The sequence below is a fragment of the Natrix helvetica genome (genome assembly GCF_964273705.1).
Source record: "Natrix helvetica genome assembly, chromosome: 2".
NCBI lineage: Eukaryota > Metazoa > Chordata > Lepidosauria > Squamata > Natricidae > Natrix > Natrix helvetica.
The window spans coordinates 270,486,884-270,508,774 of NC_138552.1; the positions used below are offsets into that span (position 1 = coordinate 270,486,884).

The 21,891-nt window shown below is 39.6% G+C and overlaps 1 protein-coding gene across 9 annotated transcripts in view; it reads left to right on the forward strand.

Annotated features, from left to right (window-relative positions):
- Positions 1–21,891, forward strand: part of DTNB (dystrobrevin beta) — a 130,761-nt gene that overhangs the window by 25,486 nt on the left and 83,384 nt on the right. For 6 of the 9 annotated variants that reach the window (XM_081942367.1, XM_081942368.1, XM_081942365.1 and 3 more), the window contains exons 4-9: positions 1,932–2,145; positions 5,600–5,685; positions 6,360–6,514; positions 6,979–7,084; positions 8,727–8,893; positions 14,930–15,054. In XM_081942367.1, coding sequence (XP_081798493.1) covers positions 1,932–2,145; positions 5,600–5,685; positions 6,360–6,514; positions 6,979–7,084; positions 8,727–8,893; positions 14,930–15,054 — 853 coding nt within the window. The remainder of the gene's footprint in view (positions 1–1,931; positions 2,146–5,599; positions 5,686–6,359; positions 6,515–6,978; positions 7,085–8,726; positions 8,894–14,929; positions 15,055–21,891) is intronic. The other 3 variants (XR_014174472.1, XR_014174473.1, XM_081942369.1) reach the window with 1 other exon arrangement.

Below are 21,891 nucleotides of genomic sequence, written 5' to 3' on the forward strand. Positions count from 1 at the left end.
GTATGTGTTAATTATAATAGCATTATGTGGTACAGAGCAAATTCCTGTTACTTGTTAAAAAAATAATGACACAAGAAGAGGGTGTATTAATGAATACATAATAATATAGCATCAAGAAATTGAAGATGATGGAGAGCTCATGTTGGCATAGTGTTCACTGGAACAAAACAAACTATTCCCTTCAGTTAATTAGTAACTTTTAGAGCACAGCCTGTTTCATTCATGGAATCACAAAATTCTAAGGATCATGGCACTCTGAATTTTGGAGTACTTATTTTAACCTACATTCGTAGGTAAATATAAGTTATTTTTATGAAGGAAATCTCGCAATTTTTATTATGACACGATTCTTTCATAGAAGAATTTCCTTTTTTAAAATATATAGCTAGGATTGCAACAAAGGGTATATTAGTAGCTATAAAATCATAGAAATGAAAGAGGCTGTTTAGCCCTGGAGTCCAAGTCCTGGCTTACTGTGCAGGAGTTAATTATTAAAGCATCTTTAACAGATGGTTTTTCTGGCCTCTGCTTCAACATGTCAAAAGGAACCCATCACCGCCCTGGATAATTGGCACCACAGCCAAGCTGTTTTTACAGTTAGCATGCTTTTTCCTAACATTCAGCCAGCTATTGTCTTCTTGTAATTTAAGCCCAGGAATGTGCAAAATTTACTGATTTGATTAGTGGAATATTCTGGAGAACTTTCTCCTGGACCACTTCAAATTGCCTTCTGATTTGTAGGATTTGCTCCTGGAAATCGCTGAATTATTTAGTACAGTAGATCAGAGTGGGAACAGAATGTTCTGTAGTTGGGGTTAATTTAATTGCTCCAATTCAAACAGCTTACTATCTCTAGTTTATTATTTATTACTCCATGAAATAATGTTTGGGGTGACAGAGGACAGACCTTGACTATATGTATGACCCTCCTGTAGTCTTCCCCCACACACCAAGGCTAAACATTTCCAGTTCTTTCCATTTCTTGTAAGTTTCCATGCTATGATTCTCCTATTCTATCCAATTTCTTTGCATCTTCCTGAAATAGTGGTACTCAGAAGTGGATAAATACATAAGGTAGCCTCAGACCAATGCAGAATATAGTAGTAATATTACTTTCTGTGATTTAGAAACTATACTTCTATTGAGGCATTAAAAAGCCTCTATTTGTTTTTTTTAATACAGTAGTTAAGTCACACTGGTAACTCTTTCAGCTATAATTCTGAGGTCCCTTTCACACATTTTATTACCAAGGCAGGTATTCCCCACCCTGTATCTTCCTCCCTCCCACCCCCTTCCTTCCTTCCTTCCTTCCTTCCTTCCTTCCTTCCTTCCTTCCTTCCTTCCTTCCTTCCTTCCTTTCTTCCTTCCTTCCTTTCTTTCACCTGATTTTATTTATAACACCTTACATCACTTGTTGCCTATTCTGGGTAGAATTTGCTTGCCTAGTGCAAGTAAACAGCAAATGTTCCACTTATTGTAAGGTGTGGCAGCAAAACTACATGGAGCTGAACATTTTCAGTGAGCTCCCCCTCGGGTGAAAATAATCCCCATGCTCAAGGTTATTCTGAAACTTTTAAGATGCAGCTTTTCTAGATGACTTTTGGAATTTGATTTTGCTCTGACACATGGCACCAGAAATTCTGCTCATTGTTGTTATTCTTACTTTTGATGGTTGTACATACTGTATAATCCAGGGGTGTCCAAACTTGGCAACTTTAAAACTTGTGGACTTCAACTCCCAGAATTCCCCAGCCAGCAGAGCTGGCTGGGGAATTCTGGGAGTTGAAGTCCACAAGTCTTAAAGTTGCCAAGTTTGGACACCCCTGATATAATCCCTTAATTGCATACTACTTAGGAGTTCATATATTGACGCAATATAGAAACCTTACAATTATTTTTGTATAATATTTGTAATGTTTTTGTTTTTCCAGTACATCTTGTGGATATCTGGAATATGATTGAAGCCTTCAGAGATAATGGCCTTAACACATTGGACCATAATACAGAGATCAATGTATCTCGACTAGAAACTATCATTTCTTCCATTTACTATCAGCTGAATAAACGCCTTCCATCTACTCACCAGATCAGTGTGGAGCAATCCATCAGCCTTCTCCTCAACTTCATGATAGCAGCATATGATAGGCAAGTGGTTTTGTTCTTGAAGCAATCTATGTTTCTTCTGACCAAAAACTAGGTGGGCTGGAGTAAGCCTGAGATCTATAGAACCCAAGTTGGAGCCTATACCGTATTTTTTGGAGTATAAGACGCACCTTTTTTCCTCAAAAAAGAGGCTGGAAATCTGAGTGCATCTTATACACCGAATGCAGCATTTTTTGCCTCCTGAAGCCCCGCCCCTTCACCAAAATGGCCGTGCATACCCTTATGGAGGCTTATAGAGAGCTCCTGGGGACTGGGGAAGGCAGAAATGAGCAAAACATGGGCCATTTTTTGCCCGCTCCCAGCCCCCAGCAGCACTCTATAAGCCTCCATAAGGCTATGCATGCAATTTTTTTGTCAAAAAACGGGCCCGTTTTCATGAAAAATGGGCCGTTTTATGCTCATTTCTGCCCCCCCCGGAACACTCTGCAAGCCCCCCCCCCCCCAAGGCTATTCATGCCTTTAAAAAAAAAACCAGGCCCCTTTTTTGGGAGATTTGCAGAGTGCAAAAACTTTTTTCCCCTTTTGGAAAGCTCTTTAACTTGATTGATGAAAATTACATTGATCAAGTGCTGTGCCAGCAGAAACAAAGTCTTAGGTGCTGCAGATTGTCAGTGATTTCCTTCTCCAGTACATGGATAAATACACCTGGAAACATCTACCTACCTACCTACTCTCTCTCCCTCCCTATCTATTGTATTTCTCTCTTTCTCTCTCTCCCCCTCTACCTACCTACCTATTCTCTCTCTCTCCCTACCTACCTACCTTCTGTATTGCTCTCTATATCCCTCTACCTACCAATCTACCTACTCTCTCTCTCCCTATCTATCTACTGTGTTTCTCTCTCTCTCTATCCCTCTACCTACCTACCTACCTATCTACCTAACTATTCTCTCTCTCTCTCTCCCTATCTACCTACTATATTTCTCTCTCTTTCTCTCCCTCTCTATCCCTCTATCTACCTACCTACTTTTTAAAAAATTTGTCTCTTCAGAACCATGCATCTTAAACTCCGGTGCGTCTTATACTCCGAAAAATACGGTAGGTAGTCCTTGGTTAACAACAGTAGTTGAGACAGAATTTCTGCTGCTAAGTGATATAGTCACATAACTGTGTTGCTTAGTTATGGCAGTTGCAGCACTTCCTAGTAGCTGTCATTAAGCAGCAACTGAGCCATCATTAAGAGAGTGTCATATGGTCACTATTTGTGAACTTCTGGCTTCCCCATTGATTTTGCTTGTAAGAAGCTGGCAAAGAAGGTTGCAGATGGTGACCAAGTGACCTCAGAGATGCTGCAATGGCCAGAATTTCAAAAACTGGTCATAAGTACTACTCGGTCAACCCCATTATAAGTATGGTCACTGTACAAATGGTCATTAAGCAAGGATCGCCTGTATTTTTCCTTATTCTTTTCCCTCTTGTGTCTTTTAGATTGTAATACAGGGAGTGGCAACTGCTTTACTTTTCCTTGACTACAAACTACTATAGTAGATACTGTGCTTTCTTGATTGAGAAACAGAGGTGGTATTCAGCAGGTTCTGACCAGTTCTGGAGAACCGGTAGCAGAAATTTTGAGTAGTTCGGAGAACCGGTAAATACCACTTCTGACTGGCCCCATCCCCATCTATTCTCCTCCTCCTGAGTCCCAGTTGATCAGGAGGAAATGGGGATTTTGCAGTATCCTTCCCCTGGAGTGGGATAGGAATGGAGATTTTACAGTATCCTTCCCCTACCATGCCCACCAAGCCACACACTCCAAGCAATGCCACGCCCATCAAGCCACGCCCATAGAACTGGTAGTAAATTTTTTTGAATCCCAACACTGTTCAGAAGCCTTCTATTTAAAACATTAAATTATGTATGTAGTTCAGTGTTTCTCAAACTTGGCAACTTTAAGTCCTGTGGACTTCAACTCCCAGAATCCCCCAGCCAGCATAGCTGGCTGGGGAATTCTGGGAGTTGAAGTCCACAGAACTTAAAGTCGCCAAGTTTGAGAAACACTGATGTAGTTGGTAGCCAACACATTTTTCCTATTAGTCGTTGCCTGATGAGGGTGCTTTTCCTTTTTCACTGAGCAACTGGCAATCTTTCCTCCCACATTAAGGGAAAAGACTAACTAGAGCAAACGGCATTGTTCTGTAGAAGTTTAAGTCATTTATATGGGTTTTTTTAAAGAGGAAAATTAAACATCCTTGCTTCCCTAAGAAACATTATTGTGAGCATCTGTTTTGAAACCTGGGTTAAAATGCCAGGAAATTATACATTTTTTCTTGATCTTTGTTTCTAGTCTGCAAATGCCAGTTTGCAGACAGACTTTTGACTTTTAACTTGTTTCTCTAGCTTCCAGATGATAAAAGAGAACAGATCTGTGCCAAGCTTTGGTTTGGTTTTTTTGGATTTTTTTTTAAATTTTGTTGTGGAGGTGGAAGTTGAAAGAAAGAAAATGTTTCAGTTCCTGCAGAGGGAAGGAAGCAGGCTGTGAACAACTGAAGGAAGTAAAAAACAGTCTATTTACAAAGAAAACTTGCTTAAAATAAATATGTAGTTAGTTTAAAGCAGAATAGGAATATATTGACTGGGAATAATTTGGAAGGATTCATTTGCAGGGTGAGGAGTAGAGGCTAAGACTTCAAAATTTATTTAGCAGCTATATTTAATTTAAGAAAGAAGAGAGAAGCAAAAGAGATTGGTTGGATTGAGTCATCACATCTGGTCAGTTTTCTTTTAGCCATAAATAACTGCTGAATAAGAATATTTCAGAATATGAAAACAGACTTGTCCAAAAACTTCTTACGAGCTTTTTTATCACTGTGATGTATAGCAACCTGAACATAACTCTTACGACTCTTACATACTAAGCTCTCATATATAGTCTCTTGGTTTGGCAAAGGTGTAAGAAGTACCATGCATATAATATTTAAATTGCCACTGATTGTGCTCTTTTGATAGAGATATTGATATAGAAAATGACAATATTGGCAAGGCAATTGATAGCTTCCCAAATCTACACACATCCAGCTAAGTGAAACTGTCTTTGTAAATAGTTTGGAACACTGAGGCAATTGAGAACTACAAACAGAATCTACCACAGAATTAACACAAATAACTCCCATAGAATTAAAATCCCATAAACAATTAGTGTATAAGCAGAATTCTTTTTTCAGATAGAAGATATGTGCATTTTAGGTATCTGATCTTGATTTAACACTCCCAGAAACTGCTTGTGTTGTATAATAGATGAGCTGGATTCCTCTTCAATTCAGTTAGCTCTCTTTCCCTATAGTATTTTTTTTTCCTAGCAGAAAAGTAGCTTTTTGGACAAATATTGTTGCATGTTGTCCTGTTGAATAAAATGGTAGGTGTCCATAAACCAGGTGCTTTCTTGCTCCGGCAGTAATTGAAAATTTCTTATGTAATGAGTATGGCTTATCTTTTACAGTGAAGGTCATGGAAAATTGACAGTGTTTTCCATAAAAGCAATGTTGGCAACTATGTGTGGTGGAAAAATTCTGGACAAGTTAAGATGTGAGTCTTTTGAATATTTTGAGCTAATAATTTGTTATTAAAATTTTATGGTCAAACACCAACTTTGTGGCATTTAAACTGCTTATTTTCATCATTGCTTTTTTTGCTGTGAGATAAAATGAGATTATATAACATTATAGCAATAGCAATAGCACTTAGACTTATATAGCACTTATTTACTTACACTTATATACGGCTTCAAGGGTGCTTTACAGCCCTCTCTAAGCAGTTTACAGAGTCAGCATATTGCCCCCAATAATCTGGATCCTCATTTTACCCACCTCAGAAGGTTGAGCCAACCTTGAGCCTGGTGAGATTTGAACAGCTAAATTGCAAGCAGCCAGCAGTCAGCAGAAGTAGCCTGCAGTACTGCACTCTAACCACTCCGCCACCACAGCTCATGTTGCTTTACAGCCTTATCTAAGCAATTTATAGAGTCAGCATATTGCCCCCAACAACCTCATTTTACCTCAGAAGGATGGAATACTGAGTTAACCTTGAGCCAGTGAGAATCGAACAACTGACAGTCGTCAGAATTAGCCTGCAATTCCACCTTGGTTCCTATTACTATTCACGTTACTGAACTGTCTGCTCAATGCTAGGGTTTAAATATTAAATATCCTATAACATATTGCGAGCTACATTTTCATATCTGCCTTTGATCTACATTTTAGATAGTTTCTCTCAAATGTCAGATTCCAATGGACTGATGATATTTTCAAAATTTGACCAGTTTCTAAGAGAAGTTCTGAAACTTCCTACAGCTGTTTTTGAAGGGCCTTCTTTTGGATACACAGAAAACTCTGTGCGAACATGTTTTCCTCAGCAGGTAAGCTTCATGTGAGATGATACACAGGGCTTTAAATGCTGACTTATATTCAGTGTCTTCCAAATTAATCACAAAAGATGACTCTATGAAAGACCAGTTCCCTTTCTAGTTTTCTAGAAAAACACAGCTCCCTGATGTGTAGGGTAGGTATATTCATTCGTTTGTTCATTCATCCTAAAATAAACAGACATTTCTAAAATCTATTTTAAAGAAAAGCATAGAGGATAACAATGCTGCTTAGCCTTCTAATTAAATTCTAATGCAAATAACCTATTTTATAGATTTATTGTAACTGTAATAGGAAAATATATTGAGTGTATTGAGACCAAAACCCTATCTAGTAAAAAAAACCACAATTGAATCAGAATTTGTTTTATATTTAAGATTAGTGGATTTTGGAGAGAGAAGGATGCATTTAGCAATATGTCTTAACAATGTGTGTTTAACTTTTGTTTATTTTGCAGAAAAAGGTAACATTAAACATGTTTTTAGACACCTTAATGGCTGACCCTCCACCCCAGTGCCTTGTGTGGCTACCTCTGATGCATAGACTTGCCCATGTTGAAAATGGTATGTGGCATATGCTCCTGAATTGTTCTTTACATGTATGAGCTTTGTGCTTCCAAGTTCACTGAATTATCTATTGAAACCTGGGTGCTCTTTAAGTCAAACTTGTGGGACTTAATGTGCAATGCAGTGGTGGGTTCCTGCCGGTTTGCACCGGTTCGGGCGAATCTGTTGGTCAATGAACCCGGAAGTAAGTTCCTGCCCCGCCCCTATCACTCACCCGCTCACCCCTGCCCGTCCAGAAGCCACTCCATTGCTCGCTCACCCCCCTTTCCTCCTTTCAGTGATCTTTCGGGAAGGGAAAGAGCTGAGAGGGGGAAAAGCCTCCCATTGAAAACAGCACTGAGTGGGGTGGGGAATCCTCCCGTTCCTCCTCTCAGCGATCTTTTGGGAAGGGAAAGAGCTGAGAGGGGGAAAAGCCTCCCATTGAAAACAGCGCTGAGTGGGGTGGGGGATCTTCCCTTTCCTCCTCTCAGCGATTTTTTGGGAAGGAAAAGAGCTGAGAGGGGGGAAAAGCCTCCCATCGAAAACAGCGCTGAGTGGGGTGGGGAATCCTCCCGTTCCTCCTCTCAGCGATCTTTTGCTAAGGGAGGCTTCTCAAAATGGGACGCCCCCATCTCTTTGCACCCTTCAATCCGTCTCTCTCTCCCTCTGACCTCCCCCAATGGCTCAGCGTGAAAAACGGGGGGGGGGAACCGTGCAGAAGAAACCCGACTGAAACGGATCCAGGTAGACAGCTTCATCCAGGTACTGGGGAAGCTGACGTGCTACCACACTCTCGACAACCTTTGCTACAAAGCGAAGGTTGGAGACCGGACGATAGTTGGCTAAAGAAGCTGGGTCCAGGGAAGGCTTCTTGAGGAGGGGCCTCACCACCGCCTCCTTCAAGGCGGTGGGAAAGAACCCCTCTCTCAATGAAGCGTTGGTAATCGCCTGGAGCCAGTCTCGTGTCACCTCCCAGGAAGCCGAAACTAACCAACAGGGACACGGGTCCAGCACACAAGTGGCAGCACTGAGTCTCCCCATAATCCTGTCCATGCCTTCGGGGGTCACAGGGTCAAACCCATCCCAGATTGTCTCCTCAAGATTCATCCCCGTCGGCTCGCCCGAATCTACCCAGTCAGAGTCCAAGCCTGTCCGGATCTGAGCGATTTTATCCTGCAGATACTGAACAAATTCTTCAGCCCTACCCTGCAAGTGGTCTTCCCCAGTTCCTTGGTTGAGTAAGGAGTGCTTTACAGTCCTCTCTAAGCAGTTTACAGAGCCAGCATATTGTCTGCAACAGTCTGGGTCCTCATTTTACACCTGGGAAGGATGGAAGACTGAGTGAATCTTGAGCTTGGTGAGATTCGATCTGCCAAACTGCTGGCAGCCGGTGATCAGCAGAAATAGCCTGCAGTACTACACTCTAACCACTGCGCCACTGCAGCTCAGTTATGGTTTCACTTATTATCTAAATCCAGAAAAAAGAAGGGTAGAACTAGAAGTTTATAGACAATATATGACTCCTATTTAAAGTACAATATGTAGAATTTTCAGAGCACTAGACTCACCGAGGACCTTTTATGCAGCTTAGGACAAAGAGGCCTGTTTTTTCAGATGCAGTTCTTACTAATTCTTTTTTTTCCCTTTTATCTCCTTCAAGTCTTCCATCCTGTGGAATGTTCTTACTGCCGGTGTGAGAGCATGATGGGCTTCCGATACCGATGCCAGCAGTGCCACAACTATCAGCTCTGTCAAAACTGTTTTTGGCGTGGCCATGCAAATGGCCCTCACAGCAACCAGCATCAAATGAAAGAGCATTCCTCTTGGGTAATCACTCTCTAATGTATTCTTCCCTCTAGGGGCAGGCCTTTCTAGAATGTGAGCGCTAAGCAAGGAACATTCCACAGTCTGCAGCCATAATAGGGAAAATGATGGACAGGCCAAACAACATACTTTTTAGTCTCATTGGTCCTTTGATTAAAACAGAAAGCCCCACAGCATTCTGAGGGCTTGAACAATGCAATAATAAATATGTGAGGAGTTACAATTCTGATGCACTCTGAACAGTTGCCTTTATGGTCTGTTTAGAGGCCACAATGAGTTGTTTCCATAACATAGATAAGGATGGGTTTGTTAAATTAGTATACTATAATACTTGTGATCAGAGATGGCTTCTAAAGGTAACAAGTATGTTAGTTTTGGCTGTAGGAACAAGCTGATTACCTTTTGGTTGCTTTGCTATTCAGATGGATGCATCTATGATTCATAGATCCGTTCTCTGGGCTGGTGTTGAAGTCTCCTTGCCTTATTATGCTGGGTGATTTCAGCCTCCATGCCTTGGGACTTGGTCAGGGAAAATTTAAGAATTCATGGCTGTCACAACAAGTATAGTCACATGTAATCTGTAACCCATCACACTCTGTTATCATACATCAGACCTTGTGTTTGCCTTGGAGCAATTCACTTATAATCGTAATATAGAGAGTATTACTGCATTAATGAAGGAAATATTTCAAAAAGTTTTATAATAGGAAGCTAATTTAACGTTGGCATAATTCATATTGTGCAGCAGGATAATTTTTATGCCCAATCGTTAATTTAATTTAGGGAATTTATGGAGTGGCGCAGTGACCTAGAGGTGAAGACGCTCACTTGCCACCTAGGCCCTTTCAGTTACCCCAACTCCACCCTGAAAAAGGATTACAGGGTCATGAAAAGAAAAGAAAAAGTTAATTTAAGGAATTTATAAATAGCTAATTTAGGGAGTAAAGTCTGCATTTTATAAATGTAACATTGAATATAATGTTCAATAGTTAATTTAGGAAATTTATAAAATACTACTGGTATATTTTATAAATACTATATTTTTAGGATTCTCTATTGTAGATAGCACACTCTGTGCAGTATCTTTGTCTGGCCAGGGGTATGTTTGCAATGAGATGCTCAGCCACTTTCTCCAAATCCCAATCTATCCCTTCACTGTTTCCATCCTAATTTATTTCTAAAGTTTGCTCAGTTGTGCAGAAGTTGCATTGGAAGATATGACTGATGATTTATTACTCCTTAATGACAGCCTTCTCACTCCAATGCATGCTCCGTGGATTTGTCTAGTAAAATTAATTAGTATTGTAAAAGAGAAAGGGTTTTCTTTGGCATCAATGACTTGAAGCTGGCAGGGAATGCTTGGGAAGTTGTAAAAGAGACTGAATTATCTGTTTATTTAATTAAAAAATACTTACTGGCAGGTGAGATACCTTGCTCATAAAACTATTAGTAAAAATAGCTTAGCCTGGATCTGGAAAAAAAATGAGTTCAACAATATGCTGATGGTCAGTATTCTTTTTCTTGGCAAAGGATTTGAGAGAATGCCAGGTGATGAATTCAGTTATTCATAGTAAAAGCTGAGTTTTTTGATCCATTTCATGTAGGCTTCAGATCTATATTTAATTATAGAAACTGTTATATGATTTTTGCAGAGAGATGACAGGTAACCAAGAAACATGCTGCTAAATTATTATTATTTTTATTTTTTGATTGCTCAATGGCTTTTGCTATTAAACATTACATTGTTTTCTGGCTAAGCTGTTTGAGTCATGTCTGGAAGCATCAATTGATAGCTGTGCTAATTCTATTTTATTAACCTTCCTGATTATATTATCAGAATCTTAATTTTTAGGGGACATTTCCCTTGTAGGATTAACTGAATTATGTGGAAGGGATGTAACATGTGAGGAAATACCTAATAGGGAGGGTAGCAAGACAAGACAGTTAAGGGAGAAAACATGGCCGGCACAGAAGAAAGAAGTTCCTGAATCCAGAGGGAGGAGAATGTAGAAGAAAAAGACTCAAAGTAACTCTGCCTTAATTACATTAGGTTATATAAAAGAATTACTTTAATAGGATTTCTGTATTCTGTTGTATTACTCTGCTAGCAATCCATTAATGGACTTGTCAGAAATCTAAGCAGTTCTTGTTACTGGAGTTTGTCAGCTTTGACAGATATTGTTATATGTGTGTTCGCATGTGGATTTATCCATAGTACAGATTATGTGCATTGATAATTATAGCCATGAGCAATGATTGCTGTATTGCATAAGCAAATCAGGTTATTGGATATGAAAAGCAATTTCCTTCTTATAATGACTTCTTGTATATGGGTTGGCTTGACAATTACTTGTTGTTTAGTTTAAAGTTACAGTGGACTTTATTTCATTTCAGTGCACTTACTGGCATAAGTAGAATTACAACATAATGCCTGTCAAGAAATTACTTATTTTCCCTGTATGTTCTAAACATTTCACCACATAATAAATAACTACTTGGGCTATGATCCAGAATGTCCACTTCCCTTTGTGATTAGGTGAGACAAAGCCTTCTATACTCACACAATGGCAGAACTCTGGTCATTAATAGTTTAAGCTTTCTTGTGCTTAATATGAAACGTTTTAGACTGCATTTGTGTACGCAAGAAAAAAGCAAAGTGTTTTCAGCATTATTTCTATAGCCATTTATAGTTTAAAGTTGTTGATAGGTGATGCAACATTGGAATATTCCAACTAATGCTTACTCTTCAGATATCTGATTTATCATATGTGAGTAGTGCACTCCTCTTTTTAATATCTATTTTTATTTAAAATAAAATGACATATACCTTTTGTATTATTTTAAATAAAAATTGACATTAAAAGAGGAGTGTATTACTCACATATGATAAATTGTTTTCACCTTAGTTACAACTGTAATATGGCATACTTACTGTAAGCCACTGTAAGCCATTCTGTTAGATGACCCGAATATCTTTATTTTATGATAAGATATGAGGTCATGATATGAAAGTAGCGTGAAGAACTTGCTTTTTTCTTTCTTTCCATTCTGTTGGAGATCCTAAGAGCACTAAATAGTGGAATAAAATACTTTCCATAAATAAGTAAATAAATGGTAAGAATCTGACTGTGTAGTTCACTAGTTCAAATGTAACACTGGAGTTGAATCTAATTTCAAAATGAATGTTACATGAAAATTCTGAAGACAAGTGTGAATACAACTAATGTGAAATCCAAGTATAAAAGTCAGTAAGTGACAAATATCTTTTCAAACAAAAAATAAGGGGATTAACTTGATTTCTGTAGTTCACATAGGAAATCCTATTTTAACAAGTGGTATGAACAATTACCACAAGTTATTGTTATAACATTAGAGTCTCAAACTCTTATTTTTTAAAAAGGTTTTGAGTAGAAGAAATTCATATTTCTTTTCAAAATAATGTCAGCAAAATTAACACATTGTGATATCCACACTAAAGCTGATTTATTGAAAATCTTAAGTAAATATAATATTAACATACCACAAAAACCTTCAAATTGGCTTTAAAAGGTTTGTAGAGAAATTGACCAGAATATGATTATGTGTATTTTTTTAATCAAAGTGCTTTTCAGACTCATATACACAGATTAATTACAGATCTCTGCTGGTTATCCAGGGTAAAACATCTTTATGCTACAAGTAGTAAGATTTCTGCATTCTGTTAATGGTTTAAACCAGTTTTTTTAAAGCATTTTTTTGGCAAGTTTAAGATATGTGGACTACAACTGCTGGAATTCCCCAGTCAACATCTCCCCATTTCCCCACTTATAAAAAGAGTTTATGCTGATATACCACCTCTAGCTGGGTTATATTCATTCAAGTATATATCTTTTCTCTTTTAATTGTTGCTGGGTACTTCACAATGTTGTTTTTGAAAATAGTCTAGAAACTGGCAAATCCAGTGGACCTGGAAACAGAATTGGTAGCAATGACATAGTATCAGCCAGTTCATGTTGCCATACTTTATACAGCATGTTGAAAGGGTTTACTCTGCACCCATTCCATGAATATCAAAGCTGTTTTGTGTGATGTATTTATGCCAACAGTTTGAAGAAACATTGAAGAAGCTATATAAATGCTTAAAGGTTTGCTTCTCTCTTTTAAAGGAATGAGTGGAAATCCACCAATTTGTTTCAATGAAGAAAGAAATATGCAAATCTGTTTAAAGCCATTTTTTACATTATAGCATATCTTGCTGTGATTTTTTAAGCTCCATCTTCCTCTCTTATCCTTGCCAAATATTCACATGTTCTTAAATCCTAAACATTGTCTTAGAATTGAGTATAGTACTGTAGATTAGGAAGGGATGCGGTGGCTCAGTGACTAAGATGATGAGCTTGTCGATCAGAAAGGTCGCCAGTTTGGCGGTTCGAATCCCCTATCCTGCGTAATGGAGTGAGATCCCGTTACTTGTCCCAGCTTCTGCCAACCTAGCAGTTAAAAAGCACGTAAAAATGCAAGTAGGAAAATAGGAACCACCTTCGGTGGGAAGGTAACAGCGTTCTATGCACCTTTGCCGTTTAGTCATGCTGGCCACATGACCACGGAGACGTCTTTGGACAGTGCTGGCTTTTCAGCTTTGAAACGGAGATGAGCACTGCCCCCTAGAGTCGGGAAAAAATAGCACATATGTGCAAGGGGAACGTTTACCTTTACCTTACTATAGATTTATACTTGGTGAACTCAATGAACTTTCACACTGTGACAACAATAACTCTATTTTTTTAAAGATGGTTTAACACACATCTTGTACAATGAGTCCATGTGTCATTGCATGCATTTGTGGTTTTTCCCAGAAAGTACTTTTTCAGTCGGGGGGGGGGGGGGGGGAAACTGACTTCTTAATTACGTTGCTAAAAAGAATCTGTGGAAACAAAATATTGGCTTTCCCGATTATGTTCCACTCTTCAAAGTTAAAAGAGCTCACTACTTCTCCATATTAGCCCTTGAAAAAGATTTATCTTGTTTGCAAAATAGAGGGGCTGAATATCCTGAATGGCAGAAGATCAGACAGAAAGGCAGACTGGTTTCTGTCCATTAGCAGAAGAGAATCTGCCAGCGTTATTAACCTTGCTGGAAATACTACACTACCACCTGCTGTCCAAAATAATCATCCTCTTTCGTGACTTCTGGAAAACCAGACCCCTGAGATCTGGAAGTCTTTAAAAATATCTCTGTTTTCCGAGATGTGGGTGTCAGGAGATTAATGAGGCACAATTAATCACAATTGTGATTAACAACACAAGTGCTGTTGTTGTGACTACTATTGTCCTCAGCTGCCAATATATGCATATTTGTTGTTACTGTTTTTCTAATAAGTATGTTTGCTGCACAGAGTTGCCAAAGTTGTGAGATGGGCAGCCATGTAAACCAATTAAAATAAATAATATGTAAATCCCTCCCAACCATGTTCTAATGTCCCATTTCTCAAGAAAGACTCTAGAGCAGGGGTGTCAATCTCAATCCCACTGTGGGCTGTATCAGGATTTTCTTTGCCCTCAGGGGTGGGGATGTGGGGGAGGGTGTGTGGCCTGGTCATCACGGCTGATTGGGTAGGCGTGGCTGGGATGGTCCCTCGCCATCTCCGGGGCAGCCCCGCAGGACAACTCTGGGCCTACCGCAAGACGAATTCAGATTTGTGTGTTTCACACATCTGCTCTAGAGCAAGGTATTGGTAAGCAAGTTTGGATATGATAAATAAGAGAGGAGAGAGGAAGAGTAATCTTCTGTTCATCCTGCAAAGTAATCACCGGAATACAAATTCTCCTTCTATATGCAGTACAGTATTCACAAGGCAATGAAATGTTGAGGAGAGAGCATGAGCCATGGACCTCTTCTAGGGAACCCAGGTGGGTCTCCAAGGCTGTGGCTGTGGTTTGAGCACTGAGAGTTGTTTCTTTTGAGGTTCAATTGCAGCTCTTATCTAGTGTGCTGCACAGATTGATCTGCTGTGTTAATACTAGTCTCTATGTTTAATTCTTTCTAAAAAAAAAAAAACAGAAATCGCCTGCCAAGAAGCTGAGCCATGCCATTAGTAAATCTCTTGGTTGTGTACCCACTAGAGATCCTCCTCACCCTGTATATCCGGAACAGCCAGAGAAGCCCCTTGACCTTGCCCATATAGTGTGAGTATATATCTTCATTTAAATATGATTTGTTCTGTTCAGTTTGATTGCTTTCTTGTTAGTCAAGTGGTGTTCCCTGAATCCTTTCCCCCTCCCCCTTGATATACATGGTGCTTGTGTTCAGGAGAGGTCTAAAAAAAAACTTTAGGCCTTTTAGGGGGGACGGACGTATAATTAAGATTTGGGTATATTGGAGCATCGACAGATGGTTTAGTGCTCTTTCAAATACTGATTATCAATTTGAGTCAGTTCTGTTTCAAATATTCATATTATCTTAGGACTTGACTCTTAACTTATTACAGGTACTCCTCGACCACAATTGGGCCAAAAATTTCTGTTGCTAAGCAAGGCAGTTGTTAAGTGAGTCATGTCCCAATTTATGATCATTTTGCCACGGGTGTTAAGAAAATCACTGCAGTTATTTAGTGAATCATACGGTCATTAAGCAAATCCAGCCTCCCTCATTCACTTTGCTTGTCAGAAGCTGGCTGGGAAGATCGCAAAGGGTAATCACATGACCCTGGGATGTTGCAGCCATCGTAAATTTATGCTGGTTGCCAAATGCCTGAATTCTGATCACGTGACTGTCGGGATGCAGCAAAGGTTGTAAATGTCAGGACTGACCATAAGTCTTTTTTTTTTCCAGTGTCATTGTAACTTTGAATGGACACTAAATGAATGGTAGTTCATTGTGGACTGCCTGTAGTTGGTTACATTTGAATTTTAATTACATATTTGTTTTTCTATAGCTAGCATTTGCGAGATTCTGTCTTTGGAGATTCTCAGCCATGGTTGTCCCAAAGGTGCTTTTTCAAGAAGTAACTGGACTTTCTGGTTTTTCTTTGAAGATGTTTCACTCCTTATCCAAGAAGCTTCTTCAGCCCACAACTCTCAGAGCTGGAGAAGCTTCTTGGATGAGAAGCGAAACGTCTTCAAAAAAAACCACCAGTTACCTCTTGAAAAAGCACCTTTGGGACAAGATTCTGTCTTCCAAAACCACCCCCTAGATCAGTGTTTCTCAACCTTGGCAACTTGAAGATGTCCGGACTTCAACTTCCAGAATTCCCCAGCCAGCATTCGCTGGCTGGGGAATTCTGGGAGTTGAAGTCCGGACATCTTCAAGTTGCCAAGGTTGAGAAACACTGTCCTAGGTACTAGAAGAGTGAGAAAGTTATGGTGTCTCTTTTAATGACATCTTTTTTTCCAATGGTCAGTGTGTGAACAAAATAAGAACCATGGACCCATTGCTAAGGGCATTCCATAATTGTACATTATTTAATGTTCACATGTGCCTGAGGGAGAACAAATACAGAATTAGAATCCAAAACAACCATCTAAATCAGGCCAAAAGTCCAGTTCAAAGTCTTGTTCATAAGTAAACAAGCACATGCCAATGAGAATTCCATAAGGAAGACACAGATGCAGTAGCATTTTGCTGTTTATTCTCCCCAACATAAGACATTGAGGGGCATTCTGCCTCAGGCACTGTAAGTAATGCATATATACTGAATATGTAACCATTATGACAAGTATTGATAGTTTTATTCTACATGAAGTTTCCTTAATCCCTTCAATGCTGTTCGGATTAGTGAAGCTCGCTATACTTTGTGATAAATTTTATACTTAAAAAATCAGTTTGACAAACTTTTTTCTATCTATACTGAACCCTTAACTTCATAATCAGTTTAATATCTGCTTACAATATAACCATACTTAATTATACACTTAATTATATTTTTCTTTCACATCAAGCAGTCCACTAAATATCATGATCTTTTTTATATTAGCCATTACTTAGTGGTGGAATTTGGATTAATGAAACTGGCCCCAAATTTCAGCTTGGTTTACTGATTTGCCATTTTAATGTCCCTTATCCAGCATGGTGAGATATTTTTGTACTTCCTTAACTTTTTGTTTTAATCATCTTAAATAATTTGGTGCTATCACCGAATGTACTTTCTTCTTGCTCGCCCCTTTGCAATAGTTATATTCCAAGGTCAATTTTTAAAATTGTATTTATTTATAAATCATATCCATATGCCGGCCGTCTCAGTCTGGGCAGTGTACAATAAAATAATATTAAAAGAGAATGCCATTAAAAGCTTGTTATTGTTTAAAAGGCTACGGTAAGAGTGTTAGATATTAAGAACAAGGAAGCTACTTCAGGAGACCAACCTTCTCTTCAGACCCTGAGACCTGTTAACACAGCCACGTTTTGAGGGACTTCCAAAAAAACAGCAGGAAACGGGCCACCTTGGGAGGGAAGATGATCTGTAGAGCGAGTGTCACAACAGAAAAGGTCCCTTTTCTGGATTCGGCCAGATATAGCTGCTTCATAGCATGCCTCTTCTGCCAGATCTGATGAGATGGACATTTGTAACTGGGAAAAGGTGGTCCCTCAAATAACCTGTCCCCATGCCATGAAGGGTCAAAAGTCAAAACCAGCCCCATGAGTTGGACATGGAAGCCACGTGACAGCCAATGCAAGTTGAGGAGCAGAAGTGTATAATGTGTGCCACTTCAAGGTGCTGCAGCATTCTACACCAGTTGAAGGTTCCAGATACTTTTGAAGGGAAGCTCCACGTAGAGTGTATTATAGCAGCGTAACCAAATACTGACCAGGTTATGACTTACCAGGAACAGAGCCACAAAATTGAGGAAGGGGGAATAATTGGCACATAACACAAAGCTGTGAAAAAGTCTTAAGATGACCACCTGCACGAGTCTAGGAGAACTTCCAAGATGTGCACTGGGTCTATCTAGGGCAGTGCAACCCCATCTCATACCATAGCAGCATAGAAACAGAACCGACAGTAGAAAAAGACCTAATGGTCCAGCAAGTTTTCCCTTCGAGTTTTTTATTGTTTTCTTTTTAATTAATTAATTACTTTTTTGATTGTTATTTATTGTTTTAAATTTTTGCTGGATGATGGACATGTGTTTATCCCAAGCATGCCTAGACTCAGTTACTGATGATTGACCCACTACCTCCACTGGAACTTGTTTCCAAGCTTCCTCTACTCTTTCCGTGAAGTAATACTTTCTAACATCACTTTGAGTTTCCCTCCTCTCAGTTTGAGGTTATGCTCCTATGTTCTTGATTTTTGCTTAATATTGAAAATACTGCCTTCCTTATTTAGACCCATAATATGTTTAAAAGTTTCAATCGTAATACCAATGATGGTATTGTCCACAAATCAGCAGGCTCCAGAAATCCATAGGCATTCAATCTTGACAGGGTTCAGCTAAAGCTTGTTATTCCCCATCCAGACCCCCATAGCCTCCAGCCACAAGATAAATCATCCGCATAACTCTCCAGGAGAAAAGATGTATAATTGAGTATCAGTAAGTGTACCTTGTCCCATGGCAACAGAGGAGCTCACCTAGCAACTTCATGTAGATGCTAAACAGGAGAGGAGAGAGTACCAAACCCTGTGACACCCTCATAGCAGGTGCTGAGGATGGGATCTTTCTATCCCCCATCACCACTGACTGGACTCAACCCCAGGGAAAGGAAGAAAACCAGCCCAGCTCAATGCCACCCACTCCCTATTCACTGAATTGGTCCAGAAGGATCCCTAGTCAGTGGTATTGAAGGCTACTGAGAGATCAAACAGAGTGAGGATAAGTGAGCCACCCCATCCCACTCTCACTAGAGATCATGTTAAAAGAGCAATCAATGTTGCTTTTGCCCCACACTCAGGCCTGAAACCAGATTGAAAAGTCTCTAGGTCATCCATTTCATCCAGGATTCTGTGAAGTTGTTGTGCAGTCTTCTTCTCAACAGCAGGTCTCTTAAAAACCTAACTAAACAATGATAAACCCTATCTATATTGGTATTTACAAAGAACTACAAAATATTGCTAAGATGTGACTTGCCTTATAGAACCCAGGTTAATTTTTTTCCAACATGATTCCTCTGTTGCCTGGTAAATTTGTTTCTAATAACATTGTATACCATCTTATTAATTTTGTCTGGAACAGACGTTGAGCTAATCACTCTACAGCTTTCTAGATCAGTGTTTTTCAACCTTGGCAACTTGAAGATGTCTGGACTTCAACTCCCAGAATTCCCCAGCCAGCGAATGCTGGCTGGGGAATTCTGGGAGTTGAAGTCCAGACATCTTCAAGTTGCCAAGGTTGAAAAACACTGTTCTAGATTACTTCTACATTTTTTTAAAAAATGGCATTTTCTGTTTTTGACTCTGGATGAGGTAAGAGTCTCCCAGACAGTAAATTCTGGATGCTATTTAAGGTACAGCACTAGTAACCTATAAAACCTTATATGGCACAGGGCCACTCTGTTTGCAGACTTGCTCTAGGTCTCTTCTCTAAAGCAGTGCCATCTAGTGGAACCCAGGAATCATGCCTTCTCGGTTGTAACACCTGGCCTATGGAATAGCATTCCTCTGGAATCTGGACAGTCTCAACCGTGCTAAACTTCCAAAAAAAAAACTGATTTTTCTTAGGCTTTGTGGAGTTAAATAGGTGTCTTTTAATTGCGTTATAATTCTATTGTTATGCAGCCAGACTATAGTGCTTTGGTGTAATGTTGTTTAATTATTTCTTAATTATTATATTTTGTATCATGCGTCACCCAGAGAGACCAGATTGAGACGAGGCACTATATAAATTCTATAAACAAGGAAATAAATCATATCAACTTTCCAGTTGTTTGATGGAGAGCCTAGTGTTAAGGAAATCTAACTTCTATCTCGAGAAATTCAGCATTTCCCCATCTCAGCTTTTAAGAACATTGGATGATATCTCCATGGAAATGATTTAATGTTCTCTTTTATTTATCAGTAATATCTACATCTATTGTCACTCTTTGCCTCAGATTGTCTGTTCCTAAAGAACACAGGCATTTCCCCTAGGTTATCTGTACAGCGAAGGCAGACACTAATAATTTCTCACTGTCTTCTATGAATAGTTTAAATGTGTTGTCTTTTGATCTGGGGTGCATTTTTTTCTATTTAGCAAAAAAAAAAAAATCCAGTTCCAAAAGGAAGGTTTTCTGCAGTAGTTTCCCTTTCAGTGATTAACTGATGATTCTTGGAATTGATAGAACTTTTTCTGACTTGCAATATACTCATTTATAATGATTTTCCCATTCAACTCCCTTCCCCATTTTTTTTTTACAAATCTCTTCAATTTAATAATGAATTAGTTTGCAACCTTCATTAGATAAAGTATCTGAAATGCCTGACACTATATTGTTTAACATACAAGGTAATCACTCAGGACTTGGACAGAAGTAGGGATGTTTGGAAGAGAAACTATGTATGTACCGTTTCCCAGAAAATAAGACCTCCCCGGATAATAAGCCCAATCGGGCTTTTGAGCGCATGTGCTAAAATAAGCCTTCCGCTGAGAATAAGCCCTCCCCTAATATATTCAAACACATGCACAGCTGGTCCCCCCATTTCCTGGGGGGGGGAAGAGGGGAACATGCCCCACACACCCCACATGCACCTGCCATCCACGCGGAACAGCCTCGCAAAGGCTGTTCTCGCAAACCCTATCTACCGCGCGCCTTCTCCTAGTGGCGGCCACAAAAAGTGCGGCCGGCCCAGTGACGCTATGGCTGGCAAGAGTGTGCCAGAAACAGAGACAGAACTTCCAGCCTTCTCTGGATCAGCTGATCCCAGGGCTGAGGTTAAGGGGCCTCCTGCAACTCAAAAATAATAAGATCTCTCTGAAAATAAGAGGGGTCAAAAGAAAATAAGACCCTTCTTTTCTCTAATATCGGGGAAACATGGTGTTATGGTAGAAACTAAACAGCATTGCTGTTTTCTCAGGCTGAACTTGATGATGGGATGGATGAACTCTCTGCTGAAGTTTCTTACTTAGATTTGCCCTCCGTAAAGGGAAGCGTAAAATATACAGCATATCAAGCAGCATGTTTGTGAGCACTTGGATAATTATCCAATTAACTAAGTCAGCAGGGGCTTGGCCAAAACAAATCATGCCAGATTAACGGTGTCTCTTTAACAGTAGTTTAATAGATTAGGGAAATACCAATATGTCTGGAACTACACAGTGGCTTATGAAAGTTTCAATAAAATGGTAAAATATGAGCTAAATAATACTTCATTAAATAGACTCATACTTGGTTGAATAAATGTGCCCAATGCAAGGTTCATTAATGGCTTTACTTCAGCCTGAAGGGAAATATCAAATGTGATGCTATGGGACTCTTTCCTGAGCCCCTGTTTAACATTTTTATCAATGACTTGAATGAATGTTCTGACCTAGGCTTCCTGAGACAGTAAAAAGCACAGGCCTAGTCCCCCAAATCCTCCTTTTATTTTAACGGCTGTGAATTGTGTTCATTCACAGCCCATAATGAGTCACAAATAGTTTGTAAAGAGTCCGACAGAAGTCTGCCAAAGTCTTTTGGGATAAGGCTGATAAGCACCCACCTTTATTTCCCTTGAAACGCTGCAAAAGACCTAATTGCCAATTAGCTTTGCAAGTCCACATGGAGCACAGAGTCAAAACAGAGCTTCAGAATTTAAACCGACCAGAACAAACAAAGTTGCTTTTTGCAAAGGCTCACGTGCCTTTGCTCCTCCTTTATGTCTTATGGGAGAGGCCAATCATCTCCAAGCCTTACTCCCAAGTTGCCCCTTTTGTCTTAACTGTTCTTGCCTTCTGGCAGCTCTGTGCATATGCACACTGGGAACAGGCTCTCCCAGTTCCTCTGCCTCACTGATGTCCGGAGGCAGCACGTAACTCTCTGCCTCCGATGCAGAGCCCTCATCTGAGCCTTCCCCAGACTCCAGGACTGACCCATGTTCCTCCATAACTTCCTCACTGTCAGACTCTGCTGCC